This window comes from Daucus carota, chromosome 9 (genome assembly GCF_001625215.2).
Source record: "Daucus carota subsp. sativus chromosome 9, DH1 v3.0, whole genome shotgun sequence".
Taxonomy (NCBI): Eukaryota; Viridiplantae; Streptophyta; class Magnoliopsida; order Apiales; family Apiaceae; genus Daucus; species Daucus carota.
The window spans coordinates 35250901-35270390 of NC_030389.2; the positions used below are offsets into that span (position 1 = coordinate 35250901).

At 34.1% G+C, this 19490-nt stretch overlaps 2 protein-coding genes and 1 non-coding gene across 3 annotated transcripts; 2 read left to right on the forward strand and 1 right to left on the reverse strand.

The window, feature by feature from the left end:
• Positions 1 to 4580: 4580 nt before the first annotated feature.
• Positions 4581 to 6219, reverse strand: LOC108200317 (GEM-like protein 4). Its single transcript, XM_017368426.2, has 3 exons — positions 5479 to 6219; positions 5270 to 5350; positions 4581 to 5169 (listed from the first exon to the last, which is right to left on the reverse strand). The coding sequence occupies exons 1-3, from the start codon at positions 5609 to 5611 to the stop codon at positions 4718 to 4720; spliced, it is 666 nt and encodes a 221-aa protein (XP_017223915.1). The 5' UTR covers positions 5612 to 6219; the 3' UTR covers positions 4581 to 4717.
• A 9647-nt stretch (positions 6220 to 15866) lies between these two features.
• On the forward strand, positions 15867 to 16847 carry LOC108200514 (cytosolic sulfotransferase 6-like). Its single transcript, XM_017368693.2, has one exon. It carries the CDS (start codon positions 15867 to 15869, stop codon positions 16845 to 16847), a length of 981 nt encoding a protein of 326 aa, XP_017224182.2.
• Positions 16848 to 17685: 838 nt separating this feature from the next.
• On the forward strand, positions 17686 to 17757 carry TRNAD-GUC (transfer RNA aspartic acid (anticodon GUC)). The gene has a single exon. It is a non-coding gene; the product is annotated as a tRNA-Asp (tRNA).
• The last annotated feature ends 1733 nt before the right edge of the window (positions 17758 to 19490 follow it).

Sequence of the window (19490 nt, forward strand, 5' to 3'; positions counted from 1 at the left end):
AGTTTTAATATTAACATTTATTAACCCACACAATTTTCATGATTTACAACGCAAACTATGTTGATTTTTAACGAAATGAATAAAAACTTAATAATATTTTTGTAAAACCAATGCAACAATGATAATAACATATCATATTTAATATTTCTTAACATGTGTGATTTGTGCAGAGTGGATTATTAAAATGAGGGAGTAAAAGAGCAAGCCCAATGCAATTCCCTATTTTGAACCCTTAAAATATTATATATTAATGGATACCTAAAATATTGGGGATCAAAAAGCTATTTTTCTCCAACGGTGTTCCCTATTTGATTCCCTATATTTTAAATCTATATATACAACTCAAAGAGAGAGAAAAATTATACTAATAAATAACAGAAAAATAAGAGGAGATATGAGCTGTTGATGACATTGAGTATACAGGGGTTGCTTTTTCATCCCTCAACTAAGAGGTTGAACTTTCTCTCACCTAAAATTAATAGGGGATAGGAAGTTGCGTTGGAGGAGCTCTTTTTGTTCTCAATCCTCAAATCTTGTCCATGTAGATCAAATCTTGTCCATGTAGATCAAATCTAGGTAAGGAATAGGTGCATTGGAATTGCTCTAAGTAACAATACGTAGGTGTAGCTAACATTTCGTAATCCCAAAGTATTTTGCAACAGCATAATAATTTTAAAGTGTCATCTCATCATAATCATTAAATGACTAGCAGCTTAACTTTCACAGCTGGGAGTCACAAATTAGATACCAATTCTAAAGAAAGATGACTCGTAGATTATTCTCTCATGGAGACTCTTGTAATGGTGTGGAGGAGAATAACTACGGATAATAATATTCTTGTTATTTAATTGAATTGAATTAAACAAGATTGCAATATCTGTGGCCCTGCTTTAAAGCCCCAGAAAGGCGTCTAACTCTCTCTGGTTGGTGCTAAAAGTCGTTGATCAATTAATTAATCATTATAAACCCCAGTGGCTGGTCAATGTGATTTTTAAAATTCAATTAATCATTATAAATTATTCTTAATCGAAGAATATGTAATAATTTTTTAATATTAAAATATATCCGATTTTTCACTCAGATTAATACTCACTGATTCCCGAATTCTACAACAGTGGGCGTAACTTGTTAAAATGGCCAAAGTCCAGTTGTTAAGATGGTGACATTTGTTTTTGTCACCTGTGATGGATATGATAGGTTCAGAATTCTACACAGTTATGATGGAGAAGAAAGATATGGAGAAAACTAAAATATTCACATTGAACAGAATAGAATGAATATACACAAGCATCAGTGTTGATTATATACACAAGTCTACTCTACTTTCACCTATACACACACTTGTATCTATATATGCTAGCTGTCATTAACTGTATTTCCACTCTCTTCAACTAACTTTCTTGCTGACGTGTGCTGCTGTATATTAACATCCCCCCTCAAGAATGAGGGTTGGAAGAGATTGACAACTCCAATCTTGGACAGAAAGAAGGTAAGAGCACCAGATGATAAAGATTTGGTAAACTTATCAGCTGGCTGCATGTGTGTAGAAATGTGGGCAGTACGAATCACTCCAGATTGCAACTTAGCTCTAACAATATGACAATTTATGTCAATGCATGTGCTTGGTGCGCTCGTGGAATACTGGATTAGAGGCAATGTACAAGGCAGATTTATTATCACAGTACAATGTAACTGGAGTAAGTTTGTCACAGCCCAGTTCTTTGAACAGATTAAGCAGCCACTGGACTTCACAGCAAGTATCAGCCATTGCTCGATACTCTGCTTCTGCAGACGAACGAGATACTGTTGGCTGCTTCTTTGCTTTCCACGATAACAACGATTGACCAACGGTAACACAGTAACCTGTGAGCGACTGATGAGTTTGAGGACATGCACCCGAGTCGGCATCTGCAAAAGCTGTCAAAGATAGCGAGCTATGAGCTGATAACAATATGCCCTGACCAATGGTATGTTTTAAATAGCGCACAACTTTATAGGCAGCATCCAAATGACACGCTCGTGGTGCTGATAGAAACTGAGACAATATATGAACTGGGTAAGATATATCAGGACATGTGATCGTGAGATAGATCAATCTGCCTACGAGTTGCCTGTAGCTAGTGATATTGTCAAGCAGTGGTGATGTAGTATTAGACAGTAGCGTATGATGCTGTTCCATAGGTATAAGAGAAGGCTTTGCATTCTCAAACTTTAGATCCTTGATAATGTCAAGAGTGTACTTTCTCTGGTTAAGAAAAATCCCAGCAGAAGATCTGGCTGCTTCAATACCAAGAAAATAATGAAGCGGACCTAGATCTTTAATCAAAAAGTGTTTGGCCAGATGAGCCTTGACAGTGTTAATCAATTTAAGGTCATTTCCTGTGACAAGAATGTCATCAACGTAAACCAGGACAGCAACCATGGAGTTGTTGACTTTAAGGACAAACAAACTGTGATCAGTATGTGTTTGTTTGAATCCATACTGAATGAGCACTGTGCAAAATTTAAGAAACCATTCCCTAGGAGCTTGACGAAGTCCATACAAGGATTTAACTAATTTACACACCAGATTTGGAATATGAGCAAACTGAGGAGGAACAACTGTTCCAGGAGGAATAGACATATAAACTTCTTCATGAAGTTCACCATGAAGAAACGCATTTGTTACATCCATATGTGTAACACTCCAATCAAAAACTGCAGCTAGTGACAACAATGTACGAACAGTGGCCATTTTAGCTACTAGGGCAAAAGTATCAAAAAAAATCGAGTCCCTCTGTTTGAAAAACCTCGAGCTACAAGGCGAGCCTTATATCTATCAACTGTACCATCTGGTTTTCGTTTGATTTTGAATATCCACTTACAGCTGACAACAGTTTTGTTTGGTGGTAACTGAACATAGTCCCAGGTATGATTGGCTTCAAGAGCAGCAAGCTCTGTAGCCATGGCAGTACACCACTCTGGTTTTTGACAAGCTTGCTTGTAAGTATGAGGCTCTGACTCATGAGAGATATTAGCTAAGAAATGCTGATAAGGTACAGCCAAATCACTGTATGATATGGAGATGGGATATAAAGGACTAGTACAGGATACTGACTTACTTAGAGTAGATGGTAATCCTGTATAGTCAAGAAGCTTAGCTGGCAGTTTCTTGTTTCTACTAGGTCTAGTAGGAACTGTAGTAGACTCATGTTGTACAGGTACAGAAGGTACAGATTCAGAAGAAGTAGATATAGATGGGTCAGTAGGAGAAGAAGTATGAGGAACAGACTCTGATAAGGTAAACAACTCATTCTGAGTAGGTACAGACTCTGAAAAACTGGTTAATGGACTTTCTTCATAATTATTATCTGCTGTGTTAAAGAGTGGTTTAGTAGAAGGCCTCATATCTAAGTGTTTAAAAGGAAACACTGTTTCAACAAAAGAAACATCACGAGAAGTGAATACTTTTCGTGTAACCAGATCCATCACAAGGTAAGCTCAGCCACCCCATTCTGTTGAGGTGTATATGGACATGTGGTTTGGTGTAAAATACCCAATGTATGTACAGTATGTGCTAAAGTCTTATTAACAAAGGCCCCATTTTTTTACTCTTAACCGACTTAGATTTCAATTAGGTCAGCTGTTAAATCATTCAATATCAGCACATTGCTTAGTCTTTGTATGCTGACTCAGTGCAGATGTGGAACTGAGCTGGGACTTTAGATTTGTGAGGCCAGCCTGCCTTTTTGACACCAAAGATCCAAAGCCAGAGAGATTTAAAGCTACAATTTATGCAGTTCTCCGGGTGAATTTAAGTATCTGAAGCAGTCGACCTGCAAGGTTCTTTTTTCGGCCTCTTAGTGTCCACAGAAATGAAAACTTATGATATCTCTTTCAAAATTTTGTTTTAAGAAATAGTAAGCTAACAGACCAAACAACGTTCATTAGTGAGGTCCAAACTGTGTCTACGAGGCCAGCAGAATATGCTTTCAGGAAACACATATATACAATTTTAATTTCATCTTACATCAGAATTCCCAAATTGCCAACTTTAAGATTCATAGCACACAGCCTCGTGAGTTATGAGAGTATTACATTTTTACTTTTCTCTCGGGTATCTGTTTCTTTATTACATCAATTGCTAAAGCATTTTAAGATTAGTAGAGTATTCATCTGACAAACTGCAATCTGAAGATTTTAGAGGATATGATACACTAAAGAGTATAAAGACCAATTATAAGCATTCGTTTTCCACAGGTTCCTCTATTCCATCTTTCACATAAGAGTATTTTTCTACTAAATATAGTAGGGACTAGGAACCAAGCAAGTCCAGTAAGAAAGTAACAAACTTTATGTAAAGACCATCTTTGCATGCATGAGTAGTTATATAGAATGATAAGAAGAAGATTCCACTGCGATTTCTGAAATCCCACTTGTTCATTGCTTACACGTGTATTTAATTTGTGGTCTTATTTGTGAGATCTCTACCAAAATTGTCTTTTTGGCATGTAACAGACATGTGTTCAACCTTCGGAATCTCAAATTTATACAAGACGACATGTGTTTAACCTTTGGAATCTCAAATTTATACAAGACGAACAAGAACGATGAGACATCAAAATAGAATGCACCAGTGCTATTTTACGGATTTGGAAACAGATGGATTTTCATTAAGAAAAATGAATATTTGGTACATATATATTGCCTAAACATACTGCCTAGTCCCATGGCGTGGTCATTGAGATTCATACACTGCTAGCTGAAGAAACTTGTAAATTTTCTGATGGTTAAGAAATCCCATGAACCAAAACTCAAAGTCATCCTCTGTAACTATATCTATGTACTTTCTTGATGGATCTTGGACAATTTCACTTTCGTTTGCTCTTTTTATCTTGTTCAACGGAACTGAAACCTTGTAATGAATCCGAATTAAATCCCCTGTTGAAGTAGAGACCTTGATTGATCTATCACTGCAGAATGCAATTCTATCGGTTGAGATAAATAGTAATCCGGCTATTGGACCAGCAGTCGTGGATAAATAGCATTGTGAAGCCTTCAATAGCTTTTCTCCTGATCTGATACTGAAGTTTTGTTTGAACACTTTCCTGACACCCCCTACTCGGAGAATTTTAGCTCCCAACCTTAACTTTCCCCCCACTGTTTCACTCAACTTAGGTCCAATTTTCACTGCATAAGTTAAAACAAATAACATTTAAGTAAAGAGTTGTATACAAGAATCAGTAACAAAACCAGATGATTTTTGACATTTCACAAGCTCAGAACTAACCATGATCCCGGATGCCTTGAGCTAAATTCTCCACTATTATACCAAGTTTGTTTATCCTATCCTTCATTAACTCTATTGTGCCTGCAGTTTCAAGAAAACTCTTAATTACAAAAGGATCCGGTGTAGCTTACATAAACAATCAAAAATGTATGTGTGTATTAAAATTTTCTTGCTTTACATTTCGTGTACTAAAGAAAAGAGGTACTTACTCTGTCTAAATTTTGGAGATGCATAATATTGATTGCAAGCGATACATAACATTCCTTCTCGAGGCATCTCAGCTGGATATACTGTTGAGCTTATCGGAATTCCAATAACTTGTCCTGGAATCTGGTTCTTCATGTCAGAATTTTGACCAACTGCAAATCGCTTGATTCTCTGTAAGCCTCTGGTTGATCGTTACTTGTTCTCTGATGTGCTCTGTATTATGGATTACAAAAACACGTCTTACATGGTATTTATAGCGCAATTAAGAAGGTTTATCCCCTGCTTTGTTAGCAAGCAACAGAAAGCTAAACTTTTAGCTTTCTTAAGTCCCTGTCGGTATACGTAGGTATTTCCCTAATTTGTTCAATTTTGTTATAGAGCAACAGAAAGTTCAGGTACTGGAAGTTAGCTGAACTGAAAACTGTGCAGAAGGTTGTTGTTGCTAGTCTGAAACACAGTTAATGGTTTAAGAGAGCTGGCCTTAGCACTTGGATAGCGGAAAAATTAGAACATTGATCGAGTTGTCAGAAGAATCTGGCTAAATATCAGACAGAAAACAAAACAAAAACAAAAAATCTTGCATAGTACAGGGACTTTTAATCATGCCAAGCATGATACTAATAGATCTTCTTGTACAAAGTTGAATCAATCAAACCATCTGATGTTTGGTCAAAACAAGTAAAATAATCTCATAGTGTATATGATTTGATTAAGGAAATGAAAGAGTAGGTTCATCACATGCAAGTCATAAACAGCTGGTGCAAAAGTTTCAAATGCTTATCTGGACTGTCATCACTCTTTAACTCTTTTGTATCATGCATGTTTCTTTATCTGGACTGTCATCACTCTTTAACTCTTTTGTAATCTTTGATTATTAAAACATTAATGTATTAGTTGGTAAATTAATCACTTTAATGTTGTTCCTCTAACATATAAGAACGTGTAGGACTGTAAATAGTTTAGGATATCCGGTGGTTGATAAAACTTTTAGCGGATCAGAGCTTTTAATTATGGCAAACATATTTTACAAAAAAGTTTGACATCTTCATGTACTGCAATAGAATTCCATGGATGCTGAGAAAGTCTTACATAGACCCTGGGACTATAACTAATCTAAATATTAATACAATAAAGATTGTTTTAAAGCAATTAAATAAAAAAACAATTTATTCGCATAATCCCATGAACCGCATAAAAACAAGCTCTATTATTCACATCATTTGTCTATACGTTTAATAAGATAAATTCAAGATTAATTTCATAACCTCTTTTGTAATGAATATTGATGTACAATAAAGGTCCAAGTTATTTACTTTGTAACATCTTCCATATTAATATAGTTCCACAACTATACATTAATACAAATATGATTCATGTATATATATAGTCATTCCTTGTGTTTCATTTTTAAAACTTAATAAAATATAATTTTATTGCATCATCTCATCACAAAAGGTAGAATTTTGATACTACTTGCTTCACAGAAAATGAAAAACTCCTCTGTCATGCTTTTCATCTCTCTTGCCATGATATTGGCGATTTCTGGTTAGTTCATTCTTGCAAAAAATATTTTAATCTCCTTAATATTTCCATCAATATAGATGGTTTAAAGTTACATTATGTGCAGGTTTAAGATTGTCAAATGGTTTAGCTGAAGGGATAGTTGCTCGCGCTCCATACCATGCAGGGGCTCCAAACCATATATTGAACGCATACGATTGCAGTAAAGATGAAAGCATATGCAGCAAACGTTGTCCGGGATTTTGCTTCCATTGCTATTGTGATAAAATATCTAAAACTTGTAATTTTCATTGTGAATTGTGAATAGTATAATTATTGAGCCAAGGGCTTAATAAATGATTTATCACATTTTTATTAATTAATAAGGCTAGTCTTTATCTTAATCGGTGATCGTTAAGTTTTTTAATAGATGTTAATTAAGAGTAGCTGTATTCAGTGATAAAATAAGGATTTAAAATCCTCACACCATGGAACCGGAACTGAATATTTTGAATACAATTTATTTAATTTAATGGCTTGTAATTTCTTTATAAACAATGAGATCTTATAGATACTGAAAATAAAAATATTTGATCAGATGTCCCCATCATAATATGAGTCTTATTTAATCCAGGTCACTTGATGAGAATGGTTAATTGAGATTTCTATCAGTTTATCCTAATGTGACTATTTGTGTCACCTTAGGTCGTTCGATGCTCGGTCAAAAGATAAAGAATGCAGTTACAATTGACACCAAACTTAAGTCTGATATAGATAAATGTAATTCTTAGTACCAGTCTTTTCAATTTGAATTTAGGTGTTACACAGTTACTGTTTCTGAGACAGAGAAAAAGTTGCATCTCTAAATATTTGAGTAAAGGTTTTGATTCTTTTGCATCTTAAAAGTTTTGCATCTCTGGATATATGAGTACATTGATACGATATCATAAAGAAGTAGGTTTTGAAATATTATTATTTTTGTATGGTATTTATGAGTCAGATGCCATTCCTATTCTACTCAGGCATGTATTCTTGTTGAGTCTTATCCCTTTTTTGCAAGACAGTCCCTGGTTATGTTATTAAAATATTTAAGACATTGAGGAGACGAACAATCTAAATTGCTCCATCCAGCTTAATAATTTTTTTAAGAAATTAGAGGACTCATAAATCACCAAGAAAAGTGTGCATGGTAAGTAGTTGTTTCATTATAGAAAATTAGTCATTTATATAGGTGGAAATTAGTTAATTTTTATTTTAAAATATTACTACCTTAATGTAGATTATGAAGTACTTAGAAGATAATAATATTAAGGGAAATTTGTAAAAATACTCATTTTTTTTTATTTTCAATAATATGGTCAAAATTGCGTACATGGTTGCACCGCTAGCCGAAAATAGTTAACTTTTATGTCGCAAGAGTTGCAATTGAGGTTGCATATATAATTACACGGTATTTTGAAAAAAAAATTACAACCAGGATATCTTTGAAAAATTCCCTAATAATAATATATAAGATAATTATAGAAGAAGAGAGTCGTTACCATGTATAACTTTATAATACATTAATTGTACAAACTCGGTAAGATACACGCTTCAGGCTAAGTGATTTTTGGATTAACATAATTATACATCGTTTCATCACCATTGCAGACAACATACACAAAAACAACTTATATGTATACCTTGTGTGTGATTTCTCTTCTCACTACCATCGTCTTCGTTTATAACCACCGCCTCCAATAATAACCAACCGTCGTCTCTTTATCAACCATACAGATTTGCTCCTCCTTTTGTAGATAGCTCTCAGCAAAGCTCTTCCTTTATAGCTCTTTGATTTCGACAGTAAATCTACTCTTCCAAAGGTGGATCTGGCAATTAGCAAAAACCTTAATAATAATTTGTTGTAGTATGTAAATTAATGATAATTTGTATTAGTTATCATAATTTATTATCAAGTTTGATGCCTGTAGTATATATATATTTTGTTTGCTGCTTAACATGAATAATTACCTGGGACAGGAATGGAGTCCGACTTAAATTGAAAAGGAAGGAAGAGGAAAGCAGCGAGACCAAATGACCTAAGCATACAAAAATTCTATCACATTTTTGTCAACAGAAAATATTTTTTTAATTAATATGTAGCATAACAAAAATATAAAATAAAATATCAAGAAATTCTGAAAATTTATAATATATATTAAAAAACATTACTTACAAGTATACCATCCTTGAGCATTTCCTTACAGTTGATCCTCTCCATCCCTTTATCTGAGAATGCAAAAGACACCTGGTATTGGCGGCACGAAAAAATGGGTCATTACTCAGTTAAAAGCGGGTACAATATCATTCAACAAGCTAAAGCTCAAGTCACCACAGCAGATAACTCGGGGTTCTGGAGGCAATTATGGCATCTGAAAATTCCGAATAAGGTTAAAATTTTTTTATGGCGTGCTTCAACTCATTGCTTGCCCACAAAAGACATGCTGCAGGTCAAGAGAATCCAAGTTAATCCCAAGTGCCCAGTCTGCAACTTGAGTGATGAGTCAGCTATTCACACTCTTGTCAAATGTAGTTTTGCTCAGGAGTGTCACCATTTAACATCAAACGCCCAAGTGACGGGAGAGTTTCAGAATTTTGTTGAATGGCTCCAACTAGTCTTTGATCAGAACAACACGAAGGTCATTTGCAACCGAGTTATAGTCTGCTGGTTTTTGTGGAAAAATCGAAATGATATAGTATGGAAACAGCGAGGAAATGGTGTTCACGACGTAGTTCATGCAGCGTTGTCTTTCCTTAACCAATGGAAGGCTGCTCAAGATAAGAATTTCGACTTCTCCTTGAGTTTCATAACTCCAGAAGACGGTCTAGAGCAGTGGTGCCCCCCATCGTTGAATAGTGTTAAGGTGAACGTAGATGCAGCTTTGTTCGAGAATCCATCTCGATACAGCCATGCTATTATTGTTCGGGATCATTCAGGTCAGCTTATTCAGGCTTTGTCAAAGTGCTCCCTCGGCAAAGCATCTCCAGAATTAGCAGAGAGTATGGGCATTAGAGAAGCCCTTAGTTGGATCAAAGACAATATTGTTTCGAATGCCATAATCGAGTCTGATTGTCTCCAGGTTATCCAATTAATTCGCAGCTCTTTCTCAAGTTATTCATACTTAGGACGAGTTGTGGATGAATGCAGGAAGCTTTTGGAGAATCTCCAAACCAGAATGTAGTGCTTCGTTTTGTTAAGCGTTCTGCTAACAGTGTCGCTCATTATGTAGCGAGATATAGCTGTGTCATAGCTGAACGTAAGTGGGAAGGGGGGAATGTTCACCCTGCTTTTTATCATTTGCTTTGTAAAGATTTTCATGATTAATAAATCTTTCTTTCCGTGGCAAAAAAAAAAAAATATGTTCTTATTACTAAATTGCCCTTAAATTTTAAATTTCTTACATTATATATATACATATCAAATTTAAGTAACATTTATAATCACCAAAAATATTTTGGTAAAAAAACATCTCGGTTAGCCGAGGTCGAGAATCTTGTAAAATATATACATGTGTAAGTGTGTTCAACTATAAAAAGTAATGTTTTTATTAAAAAGTACAAGTTAAATTATTTACCAAACTTAATAGTCGAAGGAATAAAACAACTATATTTTATATTTCATATTATATTTATTTTTTAAAATATCCGCTATATAACATAATTCAGCTGAATTAAATCTGTTAACAAATTTTATAATATGTTCAGTTTATAACACATAATGATAACTCAAAATATTGATCATACTATAACATACATAACATTTAAATTTAAATTATTTGAGTAACATTTGTAATTTCCTTAGTTTGTAACTTTTCTTAAGTTAATGCTTAGTGTTTGTCATAGTTTGGAATGATAATAATATATATTTAGAAGTTAAGAAATATAAGGACATTTTTATAAAAAAGTCAAATCATATAAAATGGCAACATAACAAAAAACACATGTTTCTTATTTGTTAAAAAATAATATATACAAAAAGTTAAAATTATATTAGTTTTAGAAGAAAATTATGAATAGAATATTTGGTGACGTCCTCACTCCACATCCCATACTAAATTTATGAACATCCTCAGTGTTACTCTTAATTCCGTCAACTATGACGTAGTCCTGTTAGAATGTAGAAGATGCACCCCTCCAGTGTCGAAGCAAAAAAGATTTATAGGAGGGGCCAATATTATTTAAATTTAAAAATATTATATATTAAATTATCAGCATCAATGATATAAGTCCGTTTTTTTTAAAGTTTTTATGAGGGAGTTTAATCCATGTCCTCATCTTCCATTGAGAAAATTTAATCATTTAATTACCAAGCCTACACGAATTGCAAACAGTGAAACTCGTAAATACGACACACTGAAAGTAACAAATTATATAGTTTTCTTTTTTAAATTAAATAAATAGAAGTGTTATGTGTAATGCTACATTTATAAAATTGGATACAAAATTTTGTATAAAATGACATCATAATTGAAGCGGAATGTTTTAATTGATGCTATTAATATATAATTATATATAGAGAGACTCATTTCAATCAAAACTTAACACATATTTTTTATTTGTACCTAATTTATGCATGGAGCATTCTTGTGGTACTCCCTCCATCTAATATTATGTGTCTTGTTTTCACTATCAAAAAGTCAAGTTGACTAAATTTTGACCACAAATTACATATACTATCCAATTTAAAAAGATTAAAAAAAATTATTTTATTAGAAAGTATATCTAATCCCCTTCAATATCCATTTTTCAGATTTTTAAATTAATTAATAAGTTTTCTATAATTAATAATCAAAATTTGGTCAAATTTACTCCTTAATAGTCAAAATAGGACATATGAGATGAAGGGAATATTATATAGGCAAAAAAAAAAAAAATCATTCGGATTTTCGTCCATAGTTGACAGAATTTCCAGCGGATCAGTGCTCTCTATTTATCATTCGGATTTTCGTCACTATGATATCACTTTGCTTTCTTCATCCAAGTTATCACAGGAATACAGGATCTAGGTTGCACGAAGCCTCTTCCAGACGCAGCAATATTAAAAAAATATCATTGCTTGGTTCAATAAATGGTCTAGTCTGTTTTTTTCTGAGGATGCAATTATATTGAATCCTGAGGATGCAATTATAATGATCAAGTTTGAGGTCGGGAGGAATGAGTTTAAGAGCTGTTTTTGTCTTGTTAGCTAGGTAATTGACTGTCATGGTATTATTATTTCACCTACAAGTCTGATGGAAGAAGACATTGCAGTCACGAGTCTTTTCTTTTGATAAGACATTGCAGGGAAACTTGGTTAGCTATCAATGCTGAATTAATATTATTGTCTGGAGAGGCTTAATTAGAGGGTGTTTGGTCGGGGCTTAAAATCCATGCTTCTTGGTTTATAAGTAGAAGTAATTATTGGTACCGTTTGTGTAAAAAATAAGAAGTATTTAAAAAAAGTTGAGAAACACATGGGAAACACTTGATATATATTTGTAGTCAGGAAATCAGTTTCTGTACTCTGTAATTTGGTCACTCAGGTTAATAATATATATTAGCTTCCTCCTGTGGATGTAGGCAAGTTGCCGAACCATGTTGATTTTGTTTACTGTTTTTGATATATTATTTACTGCTTCTTGTTTCTCTGCTCACTGCATATGATGGAGCCAAGACCAGCACCGCCTCTTCAGGACGTCGACAACCAAGAACTTGAGAATTTGCTTTCATCTTTGCCGAGAGAGAGAGGTATTATCCCATCATACTCATATAATTACCAAGGATTCTGGTATTCTCCTTTAACTTTGCAGGGAATTATCAATTGTCAAAAATATTTTCAACCCTGTGAAAATGATATCTTCCTTGTTACATCCCCAAAATCCGGCACCACGTGGCTTAAAGCCATCCTTTATGCTTTGGTGAACCGCGAAGCCCACCCTCCTCAGAATCCTCACCATCCTCTGCTTAGTAAAACTCCCCATCAGCTTGTTCCTTTTCTCGAATTTCTTCATCCCTCTGAGTAAACTAAAGGTTCACAACACAAAACAATCCGAGCATGGTTTTAGCAATGGTGCATTTTTCAGGAATGGTGTGTTTGGAGAATGGAAAAATTGCTCAACTGCAGATATGGCTTCTAGATTGGATCAGATTACCGAGGAAAAATTTCCTGGTCCAGGGTTATATCTCTTGATAATCATCAGTATGCTTGTTAATAAATTAATAATTTCAAGTGTTTCTTCCATCTTTTTATTCAGAATAATTGTTTTCTGTTTGTGTGTGTGTCTTTTGTTTGTTTATCTGAAACTATATCTTGATACAATGTAACACAGCCTTCCCTTGATCAAACGATATATTGAAATGGCGATTTATGGACGAATAATATATAGAGTAAATCACATTTTGCACCTGTAACTTTGGCGTGTTTTGCGATTTGATCTCATTGTTTAAAATTTTGCAGATTGCACTCATAAGTTTTTAATCTGTAGCGCTTTGCACTCACTTAACACTTTCCATCCAAACTTCCGTTAAATCTAACGGAAAGGAGGGATAGTTTGGGAAAGAACATGCATAAGTGAGGGATATGTGTATTATTCAAAAAATGAGATTTAAATAAAGATTAGTCAAACCAGGCGTGAGTGCGTGACTCAGATAACGCTGCTTAAAGATGTTTTTAAGCTCATTAGGGTGTTTTTTGTCTCTTTTTTTTATAGATAAACCCTGTGTTTCTCCACATTTGTGTGCCCTGGTTGTCCATTCTTACAGCAAACCATGGGGCAAACAGAAATGAAATAAATTTCCATAATTCTCGAATATCATGTGAGTGTAAATTATAGGATCGTTAGCTAAATTTTATCTGTTTTTATATTTTATTGGTTAAAATTTCAAATTTTCAAACACCTTTATATAATGAAATAGACTTTGAACATTTAATAAATTTGTTTGGTTTTATATATTTTTATTAAATATATGTATTTAATAGATTTTATATATAGGGATATGTAAGAATAAATATGATTTGATGAGAATGTTTTTTTTTAAATATAATAAAAATATCTATTTAACATGTTTTATTAGAAAGTATCCATTTAACATGTTTTATTTGAAAGTATCCATTTGGCATGTTGAATCAGTTTTTCATAATTATTAACAAATATTTAAAGTATCCATTTGTTTCTTTATTTAAATGTGAACACATATTATTAGTTTGAATAATATTTATTATATAGTATAATAAGATATTCATTTATTTATGAATTTGTTTAGAAAAATATTACGATACCGCCGCAATTTGAGGATGTATTAGTGATTTTGGTAATTACTACGATAGTGCTGGATGACCTATTTTTTGATACATTACCTAAATGTGAGTCTATAAAAGGGTCGTAATTGTTTCTTATATAGTTTTATAATGCGTGGTTCGGTATCTTCACATTTATTAAATGTTCAAATTAAATCTATTTTAACGAAAAAAATACATATTATTCTTATATATCTTTATATTCAAAATAAAATAAATATTAAAATATATTTTATAAAATTCTTATAATCCTTGGCCGTGATTTATAATATTTATTTGTTACTTTATAAACTATGTTTTACTATTTATTTTATTTTTTGTTAAAAAGGTAATACATCTCTTTCTATGCCTCCTTTGTTGTTTTTCTCTCTTTGTGTCACAGTTTTTAAATTCTACTTACCACTTGTTCAAGCATGTGATTCTAAATCGGAAAGCCAGTGGTCATTACTTCATGGGGTTAGGTGTCTCTGGAATTATTGAACATATTAGATATGTTGCATATATTATGACAGGTTTCATATATTTGATTGGCTGTGGGACTCTAGTTTAGGTTAAGTCGGTTAGCTTGCTAAACTAATGTAAGACCCTCCGTTGCATCCATGTTTTTCCAAACTGCCCCTGCCTTCTGTTAGACTTAACAGTGATTTGGATGGAAAATGTTAAATGGGTGCAAAACGTTACATATTAAAAACTTATGAGTGCAACCTGCAAAATTTTAAACAATGAAACCAAATCGCAAAACACCCCAAAGTTATAGGTGCAAAGTGTGATTTACTCTAATATATATTGGTCAGGATATATAATAGTCATGTTTGGTTGATGGGATTATAATCCTCGGCTTGTTACCTTATTTATCTTGAATATAACGAATTATAGTCCCATTAATTCATATCCCGTTCATTGTTTCAGTTCATATCCATGGAATTATATTAGGTTGTAAGAGAAGGTATTATATAATCCCCAGACATATATTAAAAAATTAACCTATGATATTACATTCCAAAGCAGAGTATCTCTGTTTTCTGTCCGTTGGATGAATATCCGGCGACTAGGATTATAACATTCTTTCTAAAACGTCCAGCGCCTTTTTAAGCGTTGTAAGCGCCGGACGTATTAAAGAGGTGGCCAGAAAATCATGTGCAAGTTAGCAGGTCCACAGCCATCCAGGACCCCTCTGTTCTCCGTATAACATTCAAATCAATAGCAAGATAATAAAGACTCTGTTACTTTACGTTTTTTGCGGCTCATACTTCATCTCAGTTGTTTGTGGCTCATACTTCATCTCTGTCAACATCTGTTTTTGTCTTGTTAGGTTATTGATTGCTTTGGCATTGATTATTTCACCTACAAGTCTGATGAAAGACATTTCAGGCACGTTATATATCAGCTTAAAATGATAGTTTTCTGCAATATTGAGAAACACTTGATATATATTAGTAGTGAGGAAATCAGTTTCTGTACTCTGTAATTTAGCTGCCTCCTGTGGATGTAGGCAAGTTGCCGAACCTCGTTAATCTAGTTTACTGTTTCTGATATATTATTTACCGCTGTTTGTTTCTCTGCGCACCACATATGATGGAGCCAAGACCAGCACCGCCTCTTCAGGACGTCGACAACCAAGAACTTGAGAACTTGCTTTCATCTTTGCCGAAAGAGAGAGGTATTATCCCATCATACTCATATCAGTACCAAGGATTCTGGTATTCTCCTATAACTTTGCAGGGAATTATCAATTGTCAAAAATATTTTCAACCCCGTGAAAATGATATCTTCCTTGTTACATCCCCAAAATCCGGCACCACCTGGCTTAAAGCCATCCTTTTTGCATTGGTGAACCGCGAAGCCCACCCTCCTCAGGATCCTCACCATCCTCTACTTAGTAAAACTCCCCATCAGCTTGTTCCTTTTCTTGAATTTCTTCATCCCTCTGAGTATGACTCCCTTTGCAACTCCTCAGACAGCAGCAGTAGGATCTTTGCAACTCATATTTCATTAGGTACCCTCCCAAAAGCCATAACCGGCGACTCTGGCTCATTAAACTGCAAAATAGTCTACCTCTGCAGGGACATCAAAGACACTTTTGTTTCACTCTTTCACTTTGGCAACAACAAGAAAACCTCTCCCATCTCTTTGGAAGACGCCTTTAATTTGTACTGTAAGGGAATCAGTTCAGCAGGACCGATTTGGGATCAAATCTTGGGATATTGGAAAGAGAGCCAGAAAAACCAACATAAGGTGCTCTTTATGAGGTATGAAGAGATGAAAGATGAGCCTTATTTACAGCTGAGGCGTCTAGCAAATTTTCTTGGGATACCATTTTCCCAGGAGGAGGAAAGTTCAGGTTTGGTTGATCAAATCATAAGTATATGTAGTTTCGAGAGCATGACCAAGGTAGATGTTAATAAGACGGGAACCTTTGTGGATGGATTTAACAATAGTTCATTTTTCCGGAAAGGTGTAGTCGGAGATTGGAAAAATTGTTTAACTGCTGATATGGCTTCTAGGTTGGATCAGATTACGGAAGAAAAATTCCGTGGTTCCGGTTTGTCTCTCTAATATATTTTCACTATGCTCCCGCCAAAATATCTGCTAAAAATGTCTGTTGTGTGATTTCAACTGGTCTTGGTTTCCATGTTTCATGTTGTTCAGTAGTACTGTGTGTGAGACTGTGAGTTCTATCTAAACATGTGTAATGTTGTTCATGTTTTATCTTTCGAATCTCATGACTATTTTAAAGAAAAAGTATTATTAGTCTCCCCTTTCAATAGAGAAAAAGGACTCATATACCACAATTTAGGTTTGAAAAACCTTGCAAAATGTGATATAATTAGTTTGGCGTTTCAGAATGAAACGCTTCATGAATTAGCGTTTGGGGCTTCAAAACACTAGACGATCTGGTGCTAAGAACTAAGAAGTGAAAGATAGATGAATGTTGCACGATCTACTGCTTTGGATTGCATAGTGATATTTGAGGTCATCTTTCTCTCCGGTAATAATATTTGAGACCTTATTTCTGGAAAAAAAAATGATAAACTGAGCCAACACCTCTTTCCATACCCGAGAATCTCGCACCCTGGGGCCTGGACTAATCTTGTCTGGTATAATAACACTACCAAAAAATCTCTAATGATATATATCTGAATTCACTGCTGACTGAAATAATCTTTGCAAGATAACATTGCCAGTTTATTTACTGCATCAAACAGATGGAAATGTATTTTACATGATGAAAATTCTGTTCATTAAGAGCTTATGCATGTATGTCAGAAACTATCATGTAAATATTTGAAGCACTATACTCACCATCACCAGTAAAGGGTTTCACACTGGTGAAAACAAAGCATCTATGACATAAATTTCAGTCGTAAGCACAATACGCAAAATGCCACAAGAAGTCGTTGTAGTATAGTGGTAAGTATTCCCGCCTGTCACGCGGGTGACCCGGGTTCGATCCCCGGCAACGGCGTAACCTTGTTTTCAAGAATAAAACCCGTCGTTTAATTTGTGACTTTTTGGAAAGAATAAAAATCCGTCGTTCGTTTTAAAAAAAAATGTTAACTCTTTAGGAAAGAATAAAATTTGAGAATAAAATTCGTCGTTAGTAACTTTTTGGAAAGAATAAAACCCGTCATTTGTTTTATAAAAATGATGTAAACTCTTTTGGAAAAAATAAAACCGGTCTGAATAAAAGTCTTTTTCTTTTCCCTTGTTTTGCCAATACAACAATAATCAGATCTTTACTACGTCCAAACTACCATGTAATTTGTAATGTTAAACTGGCGAATACAGGAAGTTTCAAGTGTAAGAGATTTAGCATGTTTAAAACCATCATCTTTGCTTTGCTTACGCGCGGTTACGGGTTCTTGAACGTCCTGAATCTCCGGACACTTTGCAAAATAATAGTCGTGCAAAGAGATAAGACTCCACAAGTGTAAGAGACTTACCAGTGACTTCTCGATTATACGATATCTTGCTCGCTCTCTTTACTGAAGATCGAGGGTTCAAAAGATGCATGAGTGCAAATAATTAGTAACAAAATAAATACATCGACTTGTCCGGTAACAAAAAGTTAGATTAATTACTTAGTATGATTTAAATGTTATATTTGTTTTGTTGACACAAGTGTGATATTTGTTTATTTCCTTATAATAAATTAAAGAAATTTTGTCATATATCCCTCTAATAATTCTTTCTGTTTCTATTTCTAATAAGTTCTCATGTGCAATAATAGGAAAATGGTTTTTAGTAAACTTCACACTTCTATTTCTAAAAAGTTCTCATGTGTCATGACATTTAAATGTTTCTAGTAAACTTGATGGCGTCTTCACTTAATCTTTGCAAGATATAAAGATAAAAATCCAATGTTTTATTATTTTTTAAATTTCTCTTTAATTTGATCACCGCAAAAGAAAGATGGAAGGAAAGATAAAAAATTGGCTTGTAAAAAACGAGAGAATCCAAGAACCATCAATTATTAAATCGATTACACTAGCGATGAATAAATAAATAAATAAATAAGATTCCAAGAACCAGCAATTCTCTTCTGAAGATGATGAAAAATTTGAATTGTGATTCCACTATAGTATAATATTTTAAAAAAAAAATCAAATCTTTGATAAGTGGATTTTATATTCACTTGGAAGCCTTCGTTTTGACTTAAATGGATGATCTGGCCTCAAGCTTTTGATGTTTTTGATATGTTTTAGTGTGATGTTGTGTAGGTTTCTTGGGAGGAGAACGAAGAGGAGGTTTATAGCTTTCATTGGAAAAAAACGGCGAAGCAATCGGATGCACGAGTCAAAAGTTAGGGACAAAGAAGTGGGCTGCTGAATTGGGGCACCCGCCCCAAATCTGGCGCACCTGCCCCGCTGGCGCACCTGCCCCAAATCTGGCGCACCCGCACCAAACTGGCAGCGAATTTAAGCCCGTTTGCCCGTTTCTGATCCGTTTCAAGGCCCGATCGCTGGGGAAGTTTAAGAAAGGCTTGGGGGGACTAAAGTAATAACCTAGAATCATTCCAAGGAGCACGTGACGGCTACGGAGAAGATCAAGATCGAATTTCATAGCTTTTACTTTTGTAATTCTTCGAAGTAGGCGTAACTTTGGATGCTCGTTTCGGATTTGTTTCTTAACTCTTATTCTCGTACTTTGAGTTTGTTTTTCTTATTCCGTACCATGTTTACATTCGAACCCATGATG